This window comes from Coptis chinensis, chromosome 5, assembly GCF_015680905.1.
Source record: "Coptis chinensis isolate HL-2020 chromosome 5, ASM1568090v1, whole genome shotgun sequence".
NCBI lineage: Eukaryota > Viridiplantae > Streptophyta > Magnoliopsida > Ranunculales > Ranunculaceae > Coptis > Coptis chinensis.
This window is the reverse complement of record NC_141460.1, coordinates 66,924,250-66,939,456: the sequence shown is the minus strand read 5'-3', so window position 1 is coordinate 66,939,456 and position 15,207 is coordinate 66,924,250. Positions and strand designations below refer to the sequence as shown.

General features: G+C 35.0%; 1 protein-coding gene across 1 annotated transcript; it reads right to left on the bottom strand.

Annotated features, from left to right (window-relative positions):
* Positions 1–3,585: 3,585 nt before the first annotated feature.
* Positions 3,586–7,020, bottom strand: LOC147498461 (bifunctional nitrilase/nitrile hydratase NIT4A-like). Its single transcript, XM_086560427.1, has 5 exons — positions 6,750–7,020; positions 6,497–6,676; positions 6,123–6,416; positions 5,170–5,451; positions 3,586–4,027 (listed from the first exon to the last, which is right to left on the bottom strand). The coding sequence occupies exons 1-5, from the start codon at positions 6,901–6,903 to the stop codon at positions 3,864–3,866; spliced, it is 1,074 nt and encodes a 357-aa protein (XP_086416553.1). The 5' UTR covers positions 6,904–7,020; the 3' UTR covers positions 3,586–3,863.
* Positions 7,021–15,207: the final 8,187 nt, after the last annotated feature.

Genomic DNA, 15,207 nt, shown 5'->3' with positions numbered 1-15,207 from the left:
GACCCTGGATCAGAAGAGTACCCATCTGTAGTAGCGACAGTAGGTAACTAAGATGTGCCTGAATTAGTAACCAGAGAAGGATTACTAGGCTGAAATGAGACTTGAGGTGGTGCAGTCACTGTAGGAAGATCTTGAGCAAGTACTAGACCTAGCACAGTTACTGTAGGGAGAATAATAGCAGGAGCACTCACTGGAGGAAGAGCAATGGCAGGAGTGCTATAGGAAACTTGCAAAGAGGATTGTCCAGTGGCTGGATTAAATACCGAAAAAATAACCCAATCTGTAGGAGCTGTAGAACAGGAAGGTGAAGACGACTGAAAATGAAAAGTTTGCTCATCAAAACGAACATGTCGATATATATACTCTGCTAGTAGAGCAGTCAAAACACTTGTACCCTTTATGCTACAGGTTGTAACCTAAAAATACACACTTAGTAGTTTTTAGCAAAAGTTGTAACCTAAAAATACACACTTAGTAGTTCTTAGCAAAATTTTATTAGTCATATAAGCTCCTAAATGTGGATACATGCACAACCAAAAATATGTAACTCAGAGTAGGATGGGTACTTCCCATAGAGACGTTAATAAGGTGATGACCACTGAAGAATAGGAGACGGAAGACGGTTGATGAGATAGACTACAACAGAAACAACATCAAACCAATGAGTCAAAGGAATATGACTAGTGAACAAGAGAGTACGAGCCATATCAGCTATGTGGCGATGTTTTCTTTCTACCAAACCATTTTGTTCGGGCGTGTGCGGACAAAAAAAACGATGATGGATGCCAAGGGAGGAGCAAAGTTGTTTGAAGTTACCATTATCAAATTCCCTTCCTCCATCACTCTAGAAATTTTGAAGTATAGCGTAGAATTGAGTTTTAATATGGGCAATAAAATTTTGAAAATGATTGAACACCTCTCCGATTTATGTTTTATAAAAATACAACTAGGTAAAGCATGTAAAATCATTAGTGAACAAAACATAGTACTTGTAGCCAGAATGTGAAACAATAGGAGATTGCCAAACATCGGAGTGAACAAGAGTAAAAGGTGAAACAGTACGTATATCGTTAGATATTTTAAACTGGAGGTATGAGGATTTACCCATAGCGCACCCTTTATAGAAAGACAACTTGTGCTTAAACTCAAATGACAATAATTTATTCGACCCTAAGAAAGACATAACTTTGCTAGACGGGTGTCCTAACCTACTATGCCATAGTGACGAAGATTGGTGAGACACATGTGAAGTTTGGACTCGAGGCGGAAGCGAAGATAGTTTGGAGAGACCATTTTTACAATGACATTGAAAGAGGAGACAACCATTAGATTTAGCGAAAACATAGAAGTGGTGAGAATCAAATGCACACAATACATGATTATCATGATAAAACTGAACAATATATAATAAATTTTTGCGCATAGAAGGGATAACATAGACATTGTTAAGACGAAACTAAAAACACCGAACAGGAAGTGTCATGTTACCCGTGTAAGTAATAGGGAGTTGATCACCATTGCCAAGAAGTACATAACCAGATCCAATGTATGGTGTACGTTGGTGAAGACTGTCCAGGTTGCCTATCATGTGAGTAGAGGCACCAATATCTAAAGAATATGCAGGATCATAGGGCTGTATGGAGTAGAGCCAGATGGTCGTCCAGAGAAATAAATGCCACATGTAAACCCATAGAAGAAGAGGTTGCCAAATGTAAACCCATAGAAGAAGAGTGCCTGGAGCCACAAATAAAACGGGGAAACATAGGACAAGTGGGAGCAATATGTCCAATGCAATAATAGAGCTGGCAAGATTCAACAGTAGGACGCGCTCTAACATAGCGGCCAGATGCAGTAGAGTTAATGGTAGACATGGCAGCAATGTATTAAACCAAATATGTGTGGCAGCAAAAAGAATTGTGATCTCCGAATAATAACAAGTTAATGCACAACACTAAAAAGTGAAAACCAAATTAAAGAAGTCGGGGAAAAACCGTACCCAACGAAAGAGCCCTAGTGAGGAGTGAATAATTGACTGGAGAATGTCCTGTTGAGAAAGTAAATAAAGAATGCCAAAATAAATGGTCTGCTGAAAAAGGACAAGACTTAAGCTTGGTGCTTTGTTGTCCAAGAAGCAAGAAATCCAAGAATATAATGCAGTAGATAAAGAATGCTTGTCTGTACTCTCCACAACGTTGATGTGGGGAAGAACTTCTTCAGCAAATCAGAAGTGAACAAAGCCAAACCAATCAAGGATAACGCCTATAATGCTTTGTTCAAAGAACCCAGGTTCAACAATTAAGCAAGCGACACTGTTGATCAACAGCGATATCGTACATATGGAACTAGAGAACTATGAATAAGAAGAAGATTGAAAAAGTAGCGGATCAGCGGAAGAAGTGACGGCTAGGGTTAGAAAGGGATCAAACCTTAACTGATACCATGAAATCTGTACCATCTAGAGAACTGATTACATGACTTGTTTTTATACCTCTAAAAAAGAAGAATATATCACAAAATATTACATTGGATACACATATTATTTTGTATCCTTATTATCCTTAACAGAAACTAGTTCAATCCATAGCTAGTAAATTCGTGGACGGTAAAAATTCGGTACGGAAATTATTAGTCAAAAATCCAAAAATTTGGATTCTAATTCGTTTAAAAATTTGGTCCAAAAAAACGAAAAAAATGTCAAACATATAATTCATGTTTTATACGGGTATAATACGGTCATATTTTGTTGCATTATAAGTTTAGAAAGTATTATTTTGCCCAAATTGTAATGTGTTTTTTTCATTTAAAAAATACCGACCTTATTATTCAACAATTATAAAGCTTGGATTATAGAATTCGAATATTAATCCTTAAATTTGAAACGTTTGCCTTATTATTCGTATTATACGGAAAAACGTATAAAATGGATATAAAACGGAGTATTACTAGCTATACTTCAATCATTGTTATTTTCATGCGTTAATAAATATTCCCACTCTGCAGTAAACTCTAAAGCATTAATCTTGTTTCATGTACGTGAATAGTGGTACTCATTTTGTTATTTTATTATTATATCTTTTAAACAGTATTGTTTCCCTTTCTTTTTCTTTGGCAACTTATATTATCAGTGAGTGTTAGACGATTATAGTCAACTTATGTTTCGTGCACCGTTTTTAAACTTATATTATCAGTGAGTGTTAGACGATTAAAATGTATTTTTGGGAAAATAAACAATAATTATTAACTAGGCTCCTTAGTTAATTTGGTTTTTGGTAACGAAAATCGTAGATTACCATTTGACTGGTCCTAAAAGTAAAAACACCTAGTTATCGTCATAGAAATTTGACAGTTCAGCCTATAGGTAATTTTCCGAACAAAGATACCCTGGAATTCCTTGTAACATGATCCTACATGATTTCCAGTCATTTTTCTCAACAAACAAACAATCCTTCATTCCTAATCATATATATGGTGCTTTCACATAAGAAAACAATAATATGTTAACCAGACAGGACACAGTAAGTTCACCAGACGTTGGTTCAAGATTTACGGCTCATTCAACAGTTAAATAACTTCGAGGGTTCTAAGTGATTATGAACTAGGTTTTCTCTTAATTTATTTCTCAAGCTATTTGACTATCTCATTCTATACATTCAGTCTTGGGTCTTAACAGTACTAAACAGTAACAAATCTATCATTTAACATTTTGAACATGCAACGAAGTGATGAAGCAGAAGTTTCCCCACACCTTAATAATAATCAGCCTTGCTATACCACTTAACTGAAGAAGATCTTTTATGTAATCGAACGCCATGCAAACTCGGTACACCTCTTACATTTGAGATTTTCAGGCAATTACTAAGAAGTCAATGTTCTTCTGATTTGTGAGAGCCTTCAGTTTTGGCTGCAGCAGAGGTGAAAGCAACTGGAGTTGTTGGATGATCCCTCACAATAAGGTTCAGCACATCAGGTCTTGAATAGTGCCCAACCACGTCAAAGTCAAACTTTGCACGTACTATTTCTCCAAAATCTGAACATCATTTAAAATCAAAGGAAGGAAAATATGTTCAGAACCATAAAAATCAATACAGATTTCCCAGTCGAAGGACGAGTGTAAACCCAGGCAGCACTGTTGTGGTCTTCACAAACCCAATTACATATCAAGGAGGGGAAAGGGGGTTAGGGGGATAAAGAAGTATCAAACCTTCATTACTCACAAGTGCAAGAACAGATTCAGAAAAGCCCTGGATTGTGATTGTTATACCAACAAAACCGACAGCAGTTTCAGGGGTTTTGGTTGTGTTAGTAGGTAGTTCAACTAGCAATTTCACTACTAAACACAATAAAAATTCCACAAAAACATTTCTGCCACTTCCAAGTTCCAAACTACAAACATGTTATTGGATTTAACACCAACGGCATGATTTTTGAACTGGGAATTATACCAGGTATTACTACACCTCAAAGCCCATTTCTTATCAACTCATTCAAGATTTGTTTTGCACTTTTGCAATCTTTTGCTTCATACCAAGTGGAGCCTAACTACTTAAATTGTCAAACCAAGGTAACAGTTGTCACCTAAACCTTAAACTCAAGTAGTTGAGTTAGATACATGAACTAAAATTATTCACTTAATCCCCTATAAGTACGTACAGAGGCATGCTAATTTAATAATTTTACCTTTCTCACATGTCTCCTTGCCGTTTTAGGAGAGACCGAGTGACCATCCTAATTAAGTTATGGTCTTTGTTGCATGGATGCATGGGGTCAGAGTCCAACTTGGTATGGAGTGTGAGATTCAGTGAAACACTGAACTCCCAAATAGGATTTGTTGACACCAGTCATACCACAGAAGGGTGTAAATAACATAGACGCATAATGATATCATATTGTTATTTCATTGTTTATATCAAGGAGTATAATATGATACCTTCAGCAGGTACGGTCAAGACAACCCACGTTTGTCATATGCATTGCACTGGTTCAGCTCCAGGTTTTTTCTTAACAATTCATGATTCAAACTATCCTGTTTTAGAAATTATCCATGTTTCGAGATACTTCTAGCCTTCTAGGGAGCCTAACATGCTTTCATCTTCAAGCACAAAGGTGCCCTCGAAGCTATATGTCAGAATCTTGGAATTACAGAATTTGGTTAAAAAAGGAACATCATACCTAGGTCAGCTGAGATGAGAGCCTCCCCTTCGTAATTGGGTCCGGCCAAAATAGTCCCTGACGGGGAAATTATGACACTGCCTCCGGCACATACCACTGACTCCGGTGAAAGATCTTCATCTGTACCTGAGAACGTGTACTCTGGAGGAGGTGGATAGTCTTTTCTTCGGCAGAACTGGTTTGCCGACAGAACAAAGCATCCTCCCTCAAGGGCAATATGGGTCATTGATGCTTGCCACAGATCCCTAGCATCAGCTGTAGGCGCGCAATATATCTCAATACCTTCAAATAAAAGGTCTCATGAGATAGACATAGATTCAAATATTTAATTTCAGAATCAAACATTGTAAGCAACATACGTAAATAAAGTCCATAGTCCATACAGCAGTGCAAGAAATACCGATCTTGTCTCCTTCAAGACCTCAAATGGTGACCGCTTTGTTAAGGTACAATGTATAACCACCAATTAATAGCAGTGACCTTGAAGGCACACAAATCAAATGGCAACAGTAGACATAATTTTTTAGGGATAGGATTTTGCACCATGCCAGTGATCCCACACTTACAAATGCAATTGAGTTTTTGTCCACGAGGGCCAAACTTACAAGCACTTTCTCTCCTACTTCTCACATAGCTACTGCCGAATGATGTGGACAGAGTGATTAGAATAGGGAGGGGCGATAATCTAGTTCGTGTGGGTAATGCAAGTTGTGAGAGGACTCACTTTCACACCCAGTCAAACCCTCACTGTGCTACTGGTCCGATATTCCCAGTCCAAACAAGGTAAACAATCTCCACTCTTTAACTCCAAATAGTATATTTATCTTAAATTTTCATTCATCGAATGAAAGATAACTGTAAAGAGCTATACCAAACTAACAAAGTTCAAAACAAAGACAAAACAGTTAAAAAGCTATACACAAACAATAAAGATAAACACAACTGTTAATTACCTTTTCCATACATTGCTGTTCTTAGAAGTGGCATTTTATTCTCCCAACAAATAAGCCCACCTATTTTTCCAATAGGAGTTTCAAACACTGGAATTGTAGACCCATCTCCAAATCCCCATATTACACGCTCCAATGATGTTGGCATTAATTTTCGATGTTTACCAAGGTAATGCCCTTGTGAATCAAAAAACAGAATCGTGCAATAAAGTGTGTATCCTTCTCTTTCAATTACACCCATCACTAAATATACTTTATACTTCCCAGCCATTGCACCCAAGTGTTCAACTTCAGGCCCTGTAAATATATTACAATATTAATTTTTTTTTTACAAAAACTTTAATGTTAAAATGTCTGAGTTTAATTTTGTTACTGACCAGGAACATCTATAGCAGAAGCATGATATTTTCGGAACTCTTCTTTACCCTTAAGAGTACGTGAACCAACAGTGAGACCAAAATTAGAACCACGTGGGTACCCACCAATAAAAGCTTCAGGAAAAACAACTAATTGTGAACCATATAAAGCTGCATCCGATATTAATCTCTCTGCCTTAGCTGTGTTAAGAAATGAGTGGAAATTTAGTAAATGAAGATGGGCAGTTTTGTAATTGAGTAGTAGTAGTAGTACCTAGAGTGGCGGGTGTGTCGTAGAAAATGGTTGATGCTTGAACGACTGTGGCTCGAACCGTGAGTGCGGTTGAGTCTGAACCCATGTCTACTTCTGCTATCACTGGTGGTGGTGCACCGTTATTGTCGATTAATGGGGTTGGAACTAAGGCCATTTTTATTTGTTTTGTTGATAAGAATCTTATTTTTAGAGGTTGGAGATGAAATGAGAGTGTCAATTTGTTGACAGTAGGATAGGGCCGGCTGAGGAGTGTTTTTTAGTTGTGTTTGTTGGGTCACGTCATGTGACTTTTGTACACGGCTATTCTAGATCTCTCGAGGCCTTTGACCATTGTCCATTTGTCCCTTCTTCATCAGCAAATCTTTAATATATAACTAGTATGATGCGCATGTGCAGACGCATATTTTGTTTAAATGATTAAGACAATGGGGATAATATCATAAATAGAGAAAAATAACATATACAAAACAGTCCTTAAAAGTGTGAACAAGATTCACAAATCACAAAATAAACAAATATTATAGTACTGTAGAACTATAGCTCAGGATAAAAAATTTTAAATTAGAAAAAGATATATAAAAGGTCGAGTGAATAGTGATGGGTAAATATGGTAACACCAACATTAAACATGAAAACTATATCCTAACACTAACATTAAATATTATGAATGAATATGCACGTGACTAGTGCCGAATATACATACATGTGTACAGTGGCTAAATGAGAAAATTTGAAAACCCCAAAGTTAAACGACCCAGATCGATCACCAGACACCAAACGGCGATGCAGTTACACCATCCTGACCGAAGTCCAAATGATGTGGTCATGTTGTTTGGGATTTGGACTTAGAAAAATCCTCAACGATATGGCCACACCGTTTGGACTAAGTCTCCTACAATATGGCCACACCGTTTGGACTAAGTCCCCAACGATATGGCTACACAGTTTGAGATTTGAATTTTGAAAAAATATAAAGTTCTATTTTTTGGCCTTTTGAGTGGTGTGGGCACATCGTTTGGACTAAGTCCCAAACGGTGTGGCCAAGTCGTTTGAGACTTAGTCCAAACAATGTGACCACACCGGTAAGTTTTTTTCTAAGTCCAAATCCCAAACGACATGGCCACATCGTTTTGGAGTTAGTCCAAACGGTGTGACTAGACCGTTTGGTTTGCACAACAAACGACCTAGCCGGGTCGTTTAAGCTTGGGGTTTTCGAATTCAACTTTTTGGGACCAATGGCACACTTGTAATAATTGTATTTTTTTTGGATTTTTTGGGACTAATGACACACTTGTAATAATTTTTTTTTTGGGTCTGCCCAACACAATATGGAGTCCGTCAGTAACAAATACCTTTTTAAATTAGAAAAAGATATATAAAGGGTCGAGTGAATAGTGATTGGTATGGATGTAGAGGCATTTTGGTAATTTCACAATTTTTTTGTCTTTAATATATCTTTTACTAATTTAAAAATCTTGACCTTGATCTATAGTACTGCAATATGCAATAGTGATTTTTATAAAAAAAAGTGTGACTCTTGGTCACTTTTTTCGTGATTGTTTTGCCCCTGTAATTTTGTTATAACTACAAATTTACTTTTACACTCAAACTAAAAATCAAGTAAGTAAATACTAAATACAAAAAGGTTAAATGAGTAATTCAATTTTTAGTGATTATTTTATAGATAGAATGGGCCCAAGGTGCGTAGGGTGCATAGCACCTGCATCAGACTAGTATATAGAAAAATGAGGAGTCGAGTGAACATCGTATGGACGCAGAGACATTTTGGTAATTTCACAATTTCTTTTGTTTTCTTCTTTCTTTTTTTAGGGGCAAAACTGTATTTTCACAATTGTTAAATTTGTTTTCTGGCAAACACGTGTAGGCTTGGTGGGCTCTAGGGTTGAAAAAATAATTGCACATAGGGGTAAAATAGTAATTCACTTCTATTTGTAAATTTAAAATTAGAAAGAAAAATAATAGTGGGACTTGAGATTGTTCCACGTTCCTATGCATGTGGCATGAGGCTAGTAGGGCTAACGTTATGCCATTTGTATATAGAAAAATGAGGGGTCGAGTGAATAGTGCCTATGCACATGGCATGAGGCTAGTAGGGCTAACGCCACCAGCCATTTGTATCGAGAGTCCAGACACACTATTATGCAAGGCCCAAAATATCGTCGAAATTTCTTAAATATTGCCGATATATATTTTTTTTAGTACACAAGATGAAAATATTCGATATATCTACACCGAATATTGAATCTTTTTTTTTTTGCTGATATATTTTGTAATTTCTGATATATTAATATATTGACCGATATATACTATATATCCGATACAAATTGTTGACTTTGACTAATTTTATACCTATTTTTATTAATATATCAACGATATTTCTGATATAATCGATGATATTTCTAATATTTTCCAATATTTTCGATGATATTTTGATTTATCGACATACAAAATCAAAATTTTGACCGGTCAACAAAAAGATATATATCAATATATCTCGGTTTTTGGGTACACAGTATATTGCTCGAATTCGATATCTTGGTCCTTGATATTAGTATCAACTTTTTAAATAGGGAGTCGACTTAAGGCCTGTGTTGGCAACATGAAAATTTTACAGAGTTAAGTAGGAAACTAGTTTTTGAACCCGTCTTACGAACGGGTGCTCTTATAAATTATATTTTTCGGTAACTTTTACTCAAGTCAAAGCAAATATTCAATTGAAAGCAATTTTCAAGAACTTTGTAAATAGATGAAAGACAAACACTATATAGTCGTAGTTGCCAATTACATTTGATAGGTAGGTAGGAGTAAAATATTTTTTATTGGTTGGATATAATAAGTTTAATTATATTGCTTGAACGCTTGTCAATATCATTTTGAAACTTCAGGATTACCAAAGTGTAAAACTATATAACATTTGAAAAAATCACTAACTTATAATCAAGCATGATGATGAATTGATGCAACTCATATCAAAATACATATAAATAGAAAATAAATTAATTAAATTAAATTAAAAATACGAATACCATTATAAACACATAAGTAATTTTGAGTAATTTTGAGTGCATGAAGGGCACTATGTGAGGTGCCCTTCATGCACCTCAATGTGGTGAAATATTTTATCCTAATACTCACATGGCCCTATTTAATATTTTTCCAGATAACATTATCCCTAAATCCCTCGACAATAAATCAATTTTGCCAAAAAATTAGAATAACTTGTAACACATATTTGTACTAATTAAAATAAAAAGTTTGAATGAACCCAACCAAATTCATATGTACATAATAGATATACGACTGATTATTAATCCAATGCTTGTCTTGTTTCTTGTACTGTTGTTGTTTCCACCTTTTTGGACACTGTGTGCCTATGTGGCTAACACCACTATCCAAATTGCTGGTTGCACAAACTTGCCTTCGAAAAATAAATAATAATAAAATAATATTCATTATGGTGACAAAATATATTACAAAGATAAAATCTTCAGTTCATTGTGAGAAAGATTCCCAAATTTTGGCTGCACTCACACACACACAAACACAACATAAACGATAGACATAAATAGAGATGAGTTCAAAAATTCCAGACACCATCTAAGTCACTGAGCTTGCAATAACAGATGATGAAGATGTTGTAAGAAGTCATGCTTGAGTGCGGGGGTGCCAATTCTTGTGAGCCTATTTATTTGCAAATTCCATAAGCCAATACATGTACCTTTCAAAGTCAAGTTATAGCAAACAAAAGAACGTTTTAAACTCACCGCTGGTCTTCATCATTGTAGTACTTAATAAGATCCTTGAAATCAATCTCCACCTGACAAATTCCTTCAATTAAATTCTTTAATTAAAATGTTGTAGCTATGAACTCCAGCAGGATTAAGTTAATCTCATCATTATGTTTCCCATGCATAACTAAGCCCAAAAATAACAGTTAACTATTGAGATACTGATTTTCAGTCTAAACTCTCTTCGTAAGTTAAAAGATTCCACCATTTTGTTTCTACAATACTCATGATAGTTGTGCTACCCCCATATCTCCCCATTCCTCTAAGGTCTCAATAGCACTACTTGTGTTGGTAGGCCTGCACAATAGATTATATATAGTAAAATGTCATCAACAGTGTCACCAGGTACATTATTTTTGAACCATTTAGTTTCAGTAATTTAAAATCTCCGACTAATAGAAGGTAAAACAATTAAGATATGTACCAAGTGTCCAAGTCCCACCTGAACTTTTTCAATGATTGCGGCTAATTACTGAATTATCAATTTAAAGTAAAAGAGGAGACAAAGATTACAAAATTGCTTAAAAAGTTAAAATCAAACTTAAAATACATCGTCACATTAGTATTTATGATATTGGACCAATACATATTATGACATCCCATTCAACTTTCAATATGTCATATTGATTAACCATAGTGCCCTACATATATGTTGAAGCAACACCATTCCCCTAAACAATTTTTCTGAATGTTGGAAATTTGACTATGATTAAGTATCAAAAACTTTGATATATCCACATTAAATAGAAGAGAGATGTGAAAGTCACAGCTCTACAAATCAAAGAAATTAAATACATCAACTTTCTTACTTTTTAAAGAAATTACATCCCTATAAGCACTTAATGCAAGGGACGTAAATTTAGAAGAAAGTCATATGTCAAGTCAATTCATTGTATGTTGCAATTTATAGACGACTGAACCCCTAGCCTCATCTGAAATTACTATTTGCAAAAGAGAAAATGGAAAAAAGGTCTCAAACTTAGCTTAAGGAGCTGGTAGGTAAAAGTATTCGAATGTTTACACAATATTGTGTATTGTGACTCATATAAGTGGTATGATCGTTGAAGAACAATAAAAAGTCATAATGACACTAAATCAGTATAGTAAGAGCTGGTTTACTCACTGTTGAAGAACAATAAAGTAGTGACTGTTGATTAGCGTAAACCAAGAGGTGCTCCGAATAATGTCTGGAAATTACTAACCATGCAAAGGAATGTTGTAATTCTGAAATCTGAGGACATTCAATGAAAGAACACTTAAAAAAAAGTAAAGTATAACCGGAGTAAAAAAAAAACTCAATATTAGAGCAAAAGTAGAAAATTCCACAGATAATAGTGGATTCCAGCAATATTAATTTCCCAATAGGTATATAGAGGACTTGAACATATAACATCAAAAACTGGCTTGGACTTGGTGTATTTGACAAAAATGTCTTGTACAAACAGTAGGGATTGATGCATGTTTATATATATATATATATATATATATACCCTGTGGTAATCAAGAGCAAAATAAGCATTCTCTTCAAAACCCTTCTTATTAGGTCTTACTAATCGGCAACTATTTTACCTAAAAAAAAAACTTTGAAATTACCTGGAGAAGAATATCGCTTAGAACCTTAACATGTGTATGTGCCTTCAGGGCGGCAAGTCTGAATGAGTGAGGGCATAATAAGAGCTATGAACTATCACAGGCCAATCACGGGATTAACCTTGTGCAACTTCACCTGAAAACTAAATCTAAGGGTTAAAACAAAGGCGAGGATTGGTGACATGTGCATAAACAACAGAGGTTAATGCAAAAGAATGTACTAGAAGCACAGAATACTTGGAACCTAATAAACGTAAAATTGAGTAATTTACTTATGAAATGAACGATGAAACTCAAAACACAAGTGAAACTAAACTTAATTACGCGTTGCTATCAAAGATTTCTATACTCTCAATTCTATCGAAATAGAGTGGAGTAAAAAGTTCGTTCCACTCTTAGTTCTTTAGCATTCAAGTTTCCTAGATTGACTAATCTATTCAAAGTCTACTGAGAGCAATGGTGGGAATTATATTACGATGTGAATTAAAACTAAACGTAATATAAAGATTATAACTTTATTAAATTTAACTAAACAATAATTGAATTCTAAATTAATAACTAAGAATTGAATAACAACAACTGAAATTAGATCTAACAATTTTAAATAACAAAATCGAAATGAATAAGAAATAACTATTTTATTTATCTAATCAATGAAAACTATGATTCAAAGAATTAATCTAAAACAATGTATGAAACTAATTAATTTAACTAATTGAATTCAAAAACTAGATCTACAAGCTATTTTAATGGCTACTTTCTATTCTAAGCTATCTGACTATCTCTTTCTTAAGAGCTAAGTCTTGTTTTATGTAAAAGATGAGACCAGATCCACAATTTTGTGCATGGGATGAGGAGCCATTTTTTGGGGCGGAAAATCGAGCCCAAAGCCCAATTTCTTCAGTCTACAGAGCCTGTTTCAGTTAGCTTTGACTTCAGCAAACTTTTCGTTCACTTTTGCTCCTCTGATTGGGTCAAGGCTTAGACCATTGGAAAGCTCTTTTCGAGCTAGTCGTTTTGATGTAAGGTAGGCCCAAATCCGAGGCCTGAGTTCAAAGATATGGTCTTTGGAAGTTTTGCTGACTTGTGCACTGTTTCTGCCCGTGTTGACTTTTCAGCTTTTGACCGGGCTTCATAAAGGCTTTGTCTCCTTGAATCTTGGCCTTTATCACAGAACTTCTTAGCAACCAACCCTTTGCTCCTTGATATCGCCAAAGTGGCGCATTTCTGCACATAATTGAGTTCCATGCCTGAAATACATAAAACCACATAATTAGCATTAACTCTTATTTATTACTCGCATAATTGGTCTAAAAGTAGTATTATTAAGGGGTTAAAACTACAGTTTTGGGCTCTTATCAAAACCCGACACTACGAATCAGCTATGGTGAAGCAAAGGAAGCCTCAACTGCTCCCAGCCATGATATCTGCAAGAAGAAAAAAAGGATATTAACTCAAATCTCCAACTATGATGCCTAAGTCAAGGTCCAATAAAAAAAAAGTTCAATGTTATAATGATAATGCGCTCAAGGTTTTCTTAAGGACAAGTACAACATATGCAAACACTGTTTTCTATTTCTCCTTGCAGTAAAAATGTACTAAAAGAAAGCTTCCGCTGGTATCTTATCTACTGTCTTTCTGTAATCATAAAACTTAAATGACCAATGCCCTTGCAAAAGTTATTCTTTTTTATTTTTATGATATTTTGGGGCAGAAAAGCAAAAGACCAAAAGTCAACCTATTTGTGTGATAAATTGCATTCTCAATACTCTCCCCACCCCCTGCTTACCAGGAAATAGGTGATGACACATAGCTCTTATCTGATACACTTCATATGCAAGACACTACTCATTCATATCAAAGTCCAAGCCATCAGGAAGTCCTAAAACTATTTCGAGTTTCAACCCTTGTCAGGGATTTGAGTTCAACATCAAGGTTCAGGATCTTCTTATAAAATGAATATTTGGTTTTTGGTAGCTTTGCACCCAGTTCTCTGGTAGGCACTTCATCCCAAGTTAGCTGGCACTTGCTAAAAAATACGTTTAGTCACAACAGTGAGCCTGATGTTCTTTTTGCAGCTTCTCCTAGAGGCATAACATCATTCTTGGGTTTTGGTAATGTGCGAAAATATAATATGATTCACACCCAGTATTATAAAACCGGTCATCATTGATGTAATATATGTATGTCTTGACCACTCTTCTTAAAATGTTCAATCCAAAAATGCCCATTGTTACATTTTCAAGTTTGAAGAGCTAAAAAATGAAAATTTTCACATCAGTTGAGAAAAAGGTTAGAGGAAGGAACCAATAGTCTCATATTGGGCTAGATTAAAAAGAAATACAGCTCATCAACTATGTGCAGTATAAGATGGAATTATAAGTGGGTACTTCTTAGAAGCTTACATCTTAGATCCGTTACGTGCATTTCTGTTGAAAATCTTAATTTTGCAATTTCCATTTGGTAATTTAAACTGATACTGGTTTTAAAGTTGTACAAAGGTGCTGATCCCAAAATCTTTGTATTGAGAAGAAACTTGATTATGTGAATAGATTAAACTCCCCAAGTGATGACCTAAACTTGCAATATTGAACTTTGGAAAACGCAAAATTGATAGTTGATGGAATGAAAAGGGGAAGAAAGAACTAACCTCAAATCTGTCAAGCAAAAAATCAAAGGAATAGATCGAGTCGTCTGCTGCCTCGAGATCAAATAAGAGACTTAGGGATTTAGTTGTAAAGAAAGAATGTACTGATACAAACGGGTGTCGTTATATTAAATTATTAGTAACTATGTAAAGCTATGAGATATGAATATTATATTTATCACTCATCTAAATTTACTTGTTAAAGTAAGCAAGTAAACTATCTTCACAGGTAAGGATTACCTGTGCTATGAGTTTCTCTTCCTCGATAGTGATTTAAGGTATGTATAAATTCCTCTTACTCAATAGTGGCTAAGGCAAGAAAGTATGATAAATGATCTTTTACTAATCCTAGTGTCTTTTTCATCTCTAATCTCATCCATACTTCAAGAAAAAGTTTCACCTACCCACTAAT

Coding starts and splice junctions, on each gene's coding strand:
- LOC147498461 (XM_086560427.1), bottom strand. CDS start 6,903: ATGGCCTTAGTTCCAACCCCATTAATCGACAATAACGGTGCACCACCA. Junction 6,677..6,749: donor CGACACACCCGCCACTCTAG/GTACTACTACTA, acceptor TTCTTAACACAG/CTAAGGCAGAGAGATTAATA. Junction 4,028..5,169: donor TCTCATCTCAGCTGACCTAG/GTATGATGTTCC, acceptor AATGATGTTCAG/ATTTTGGAGAAATAGTACGT.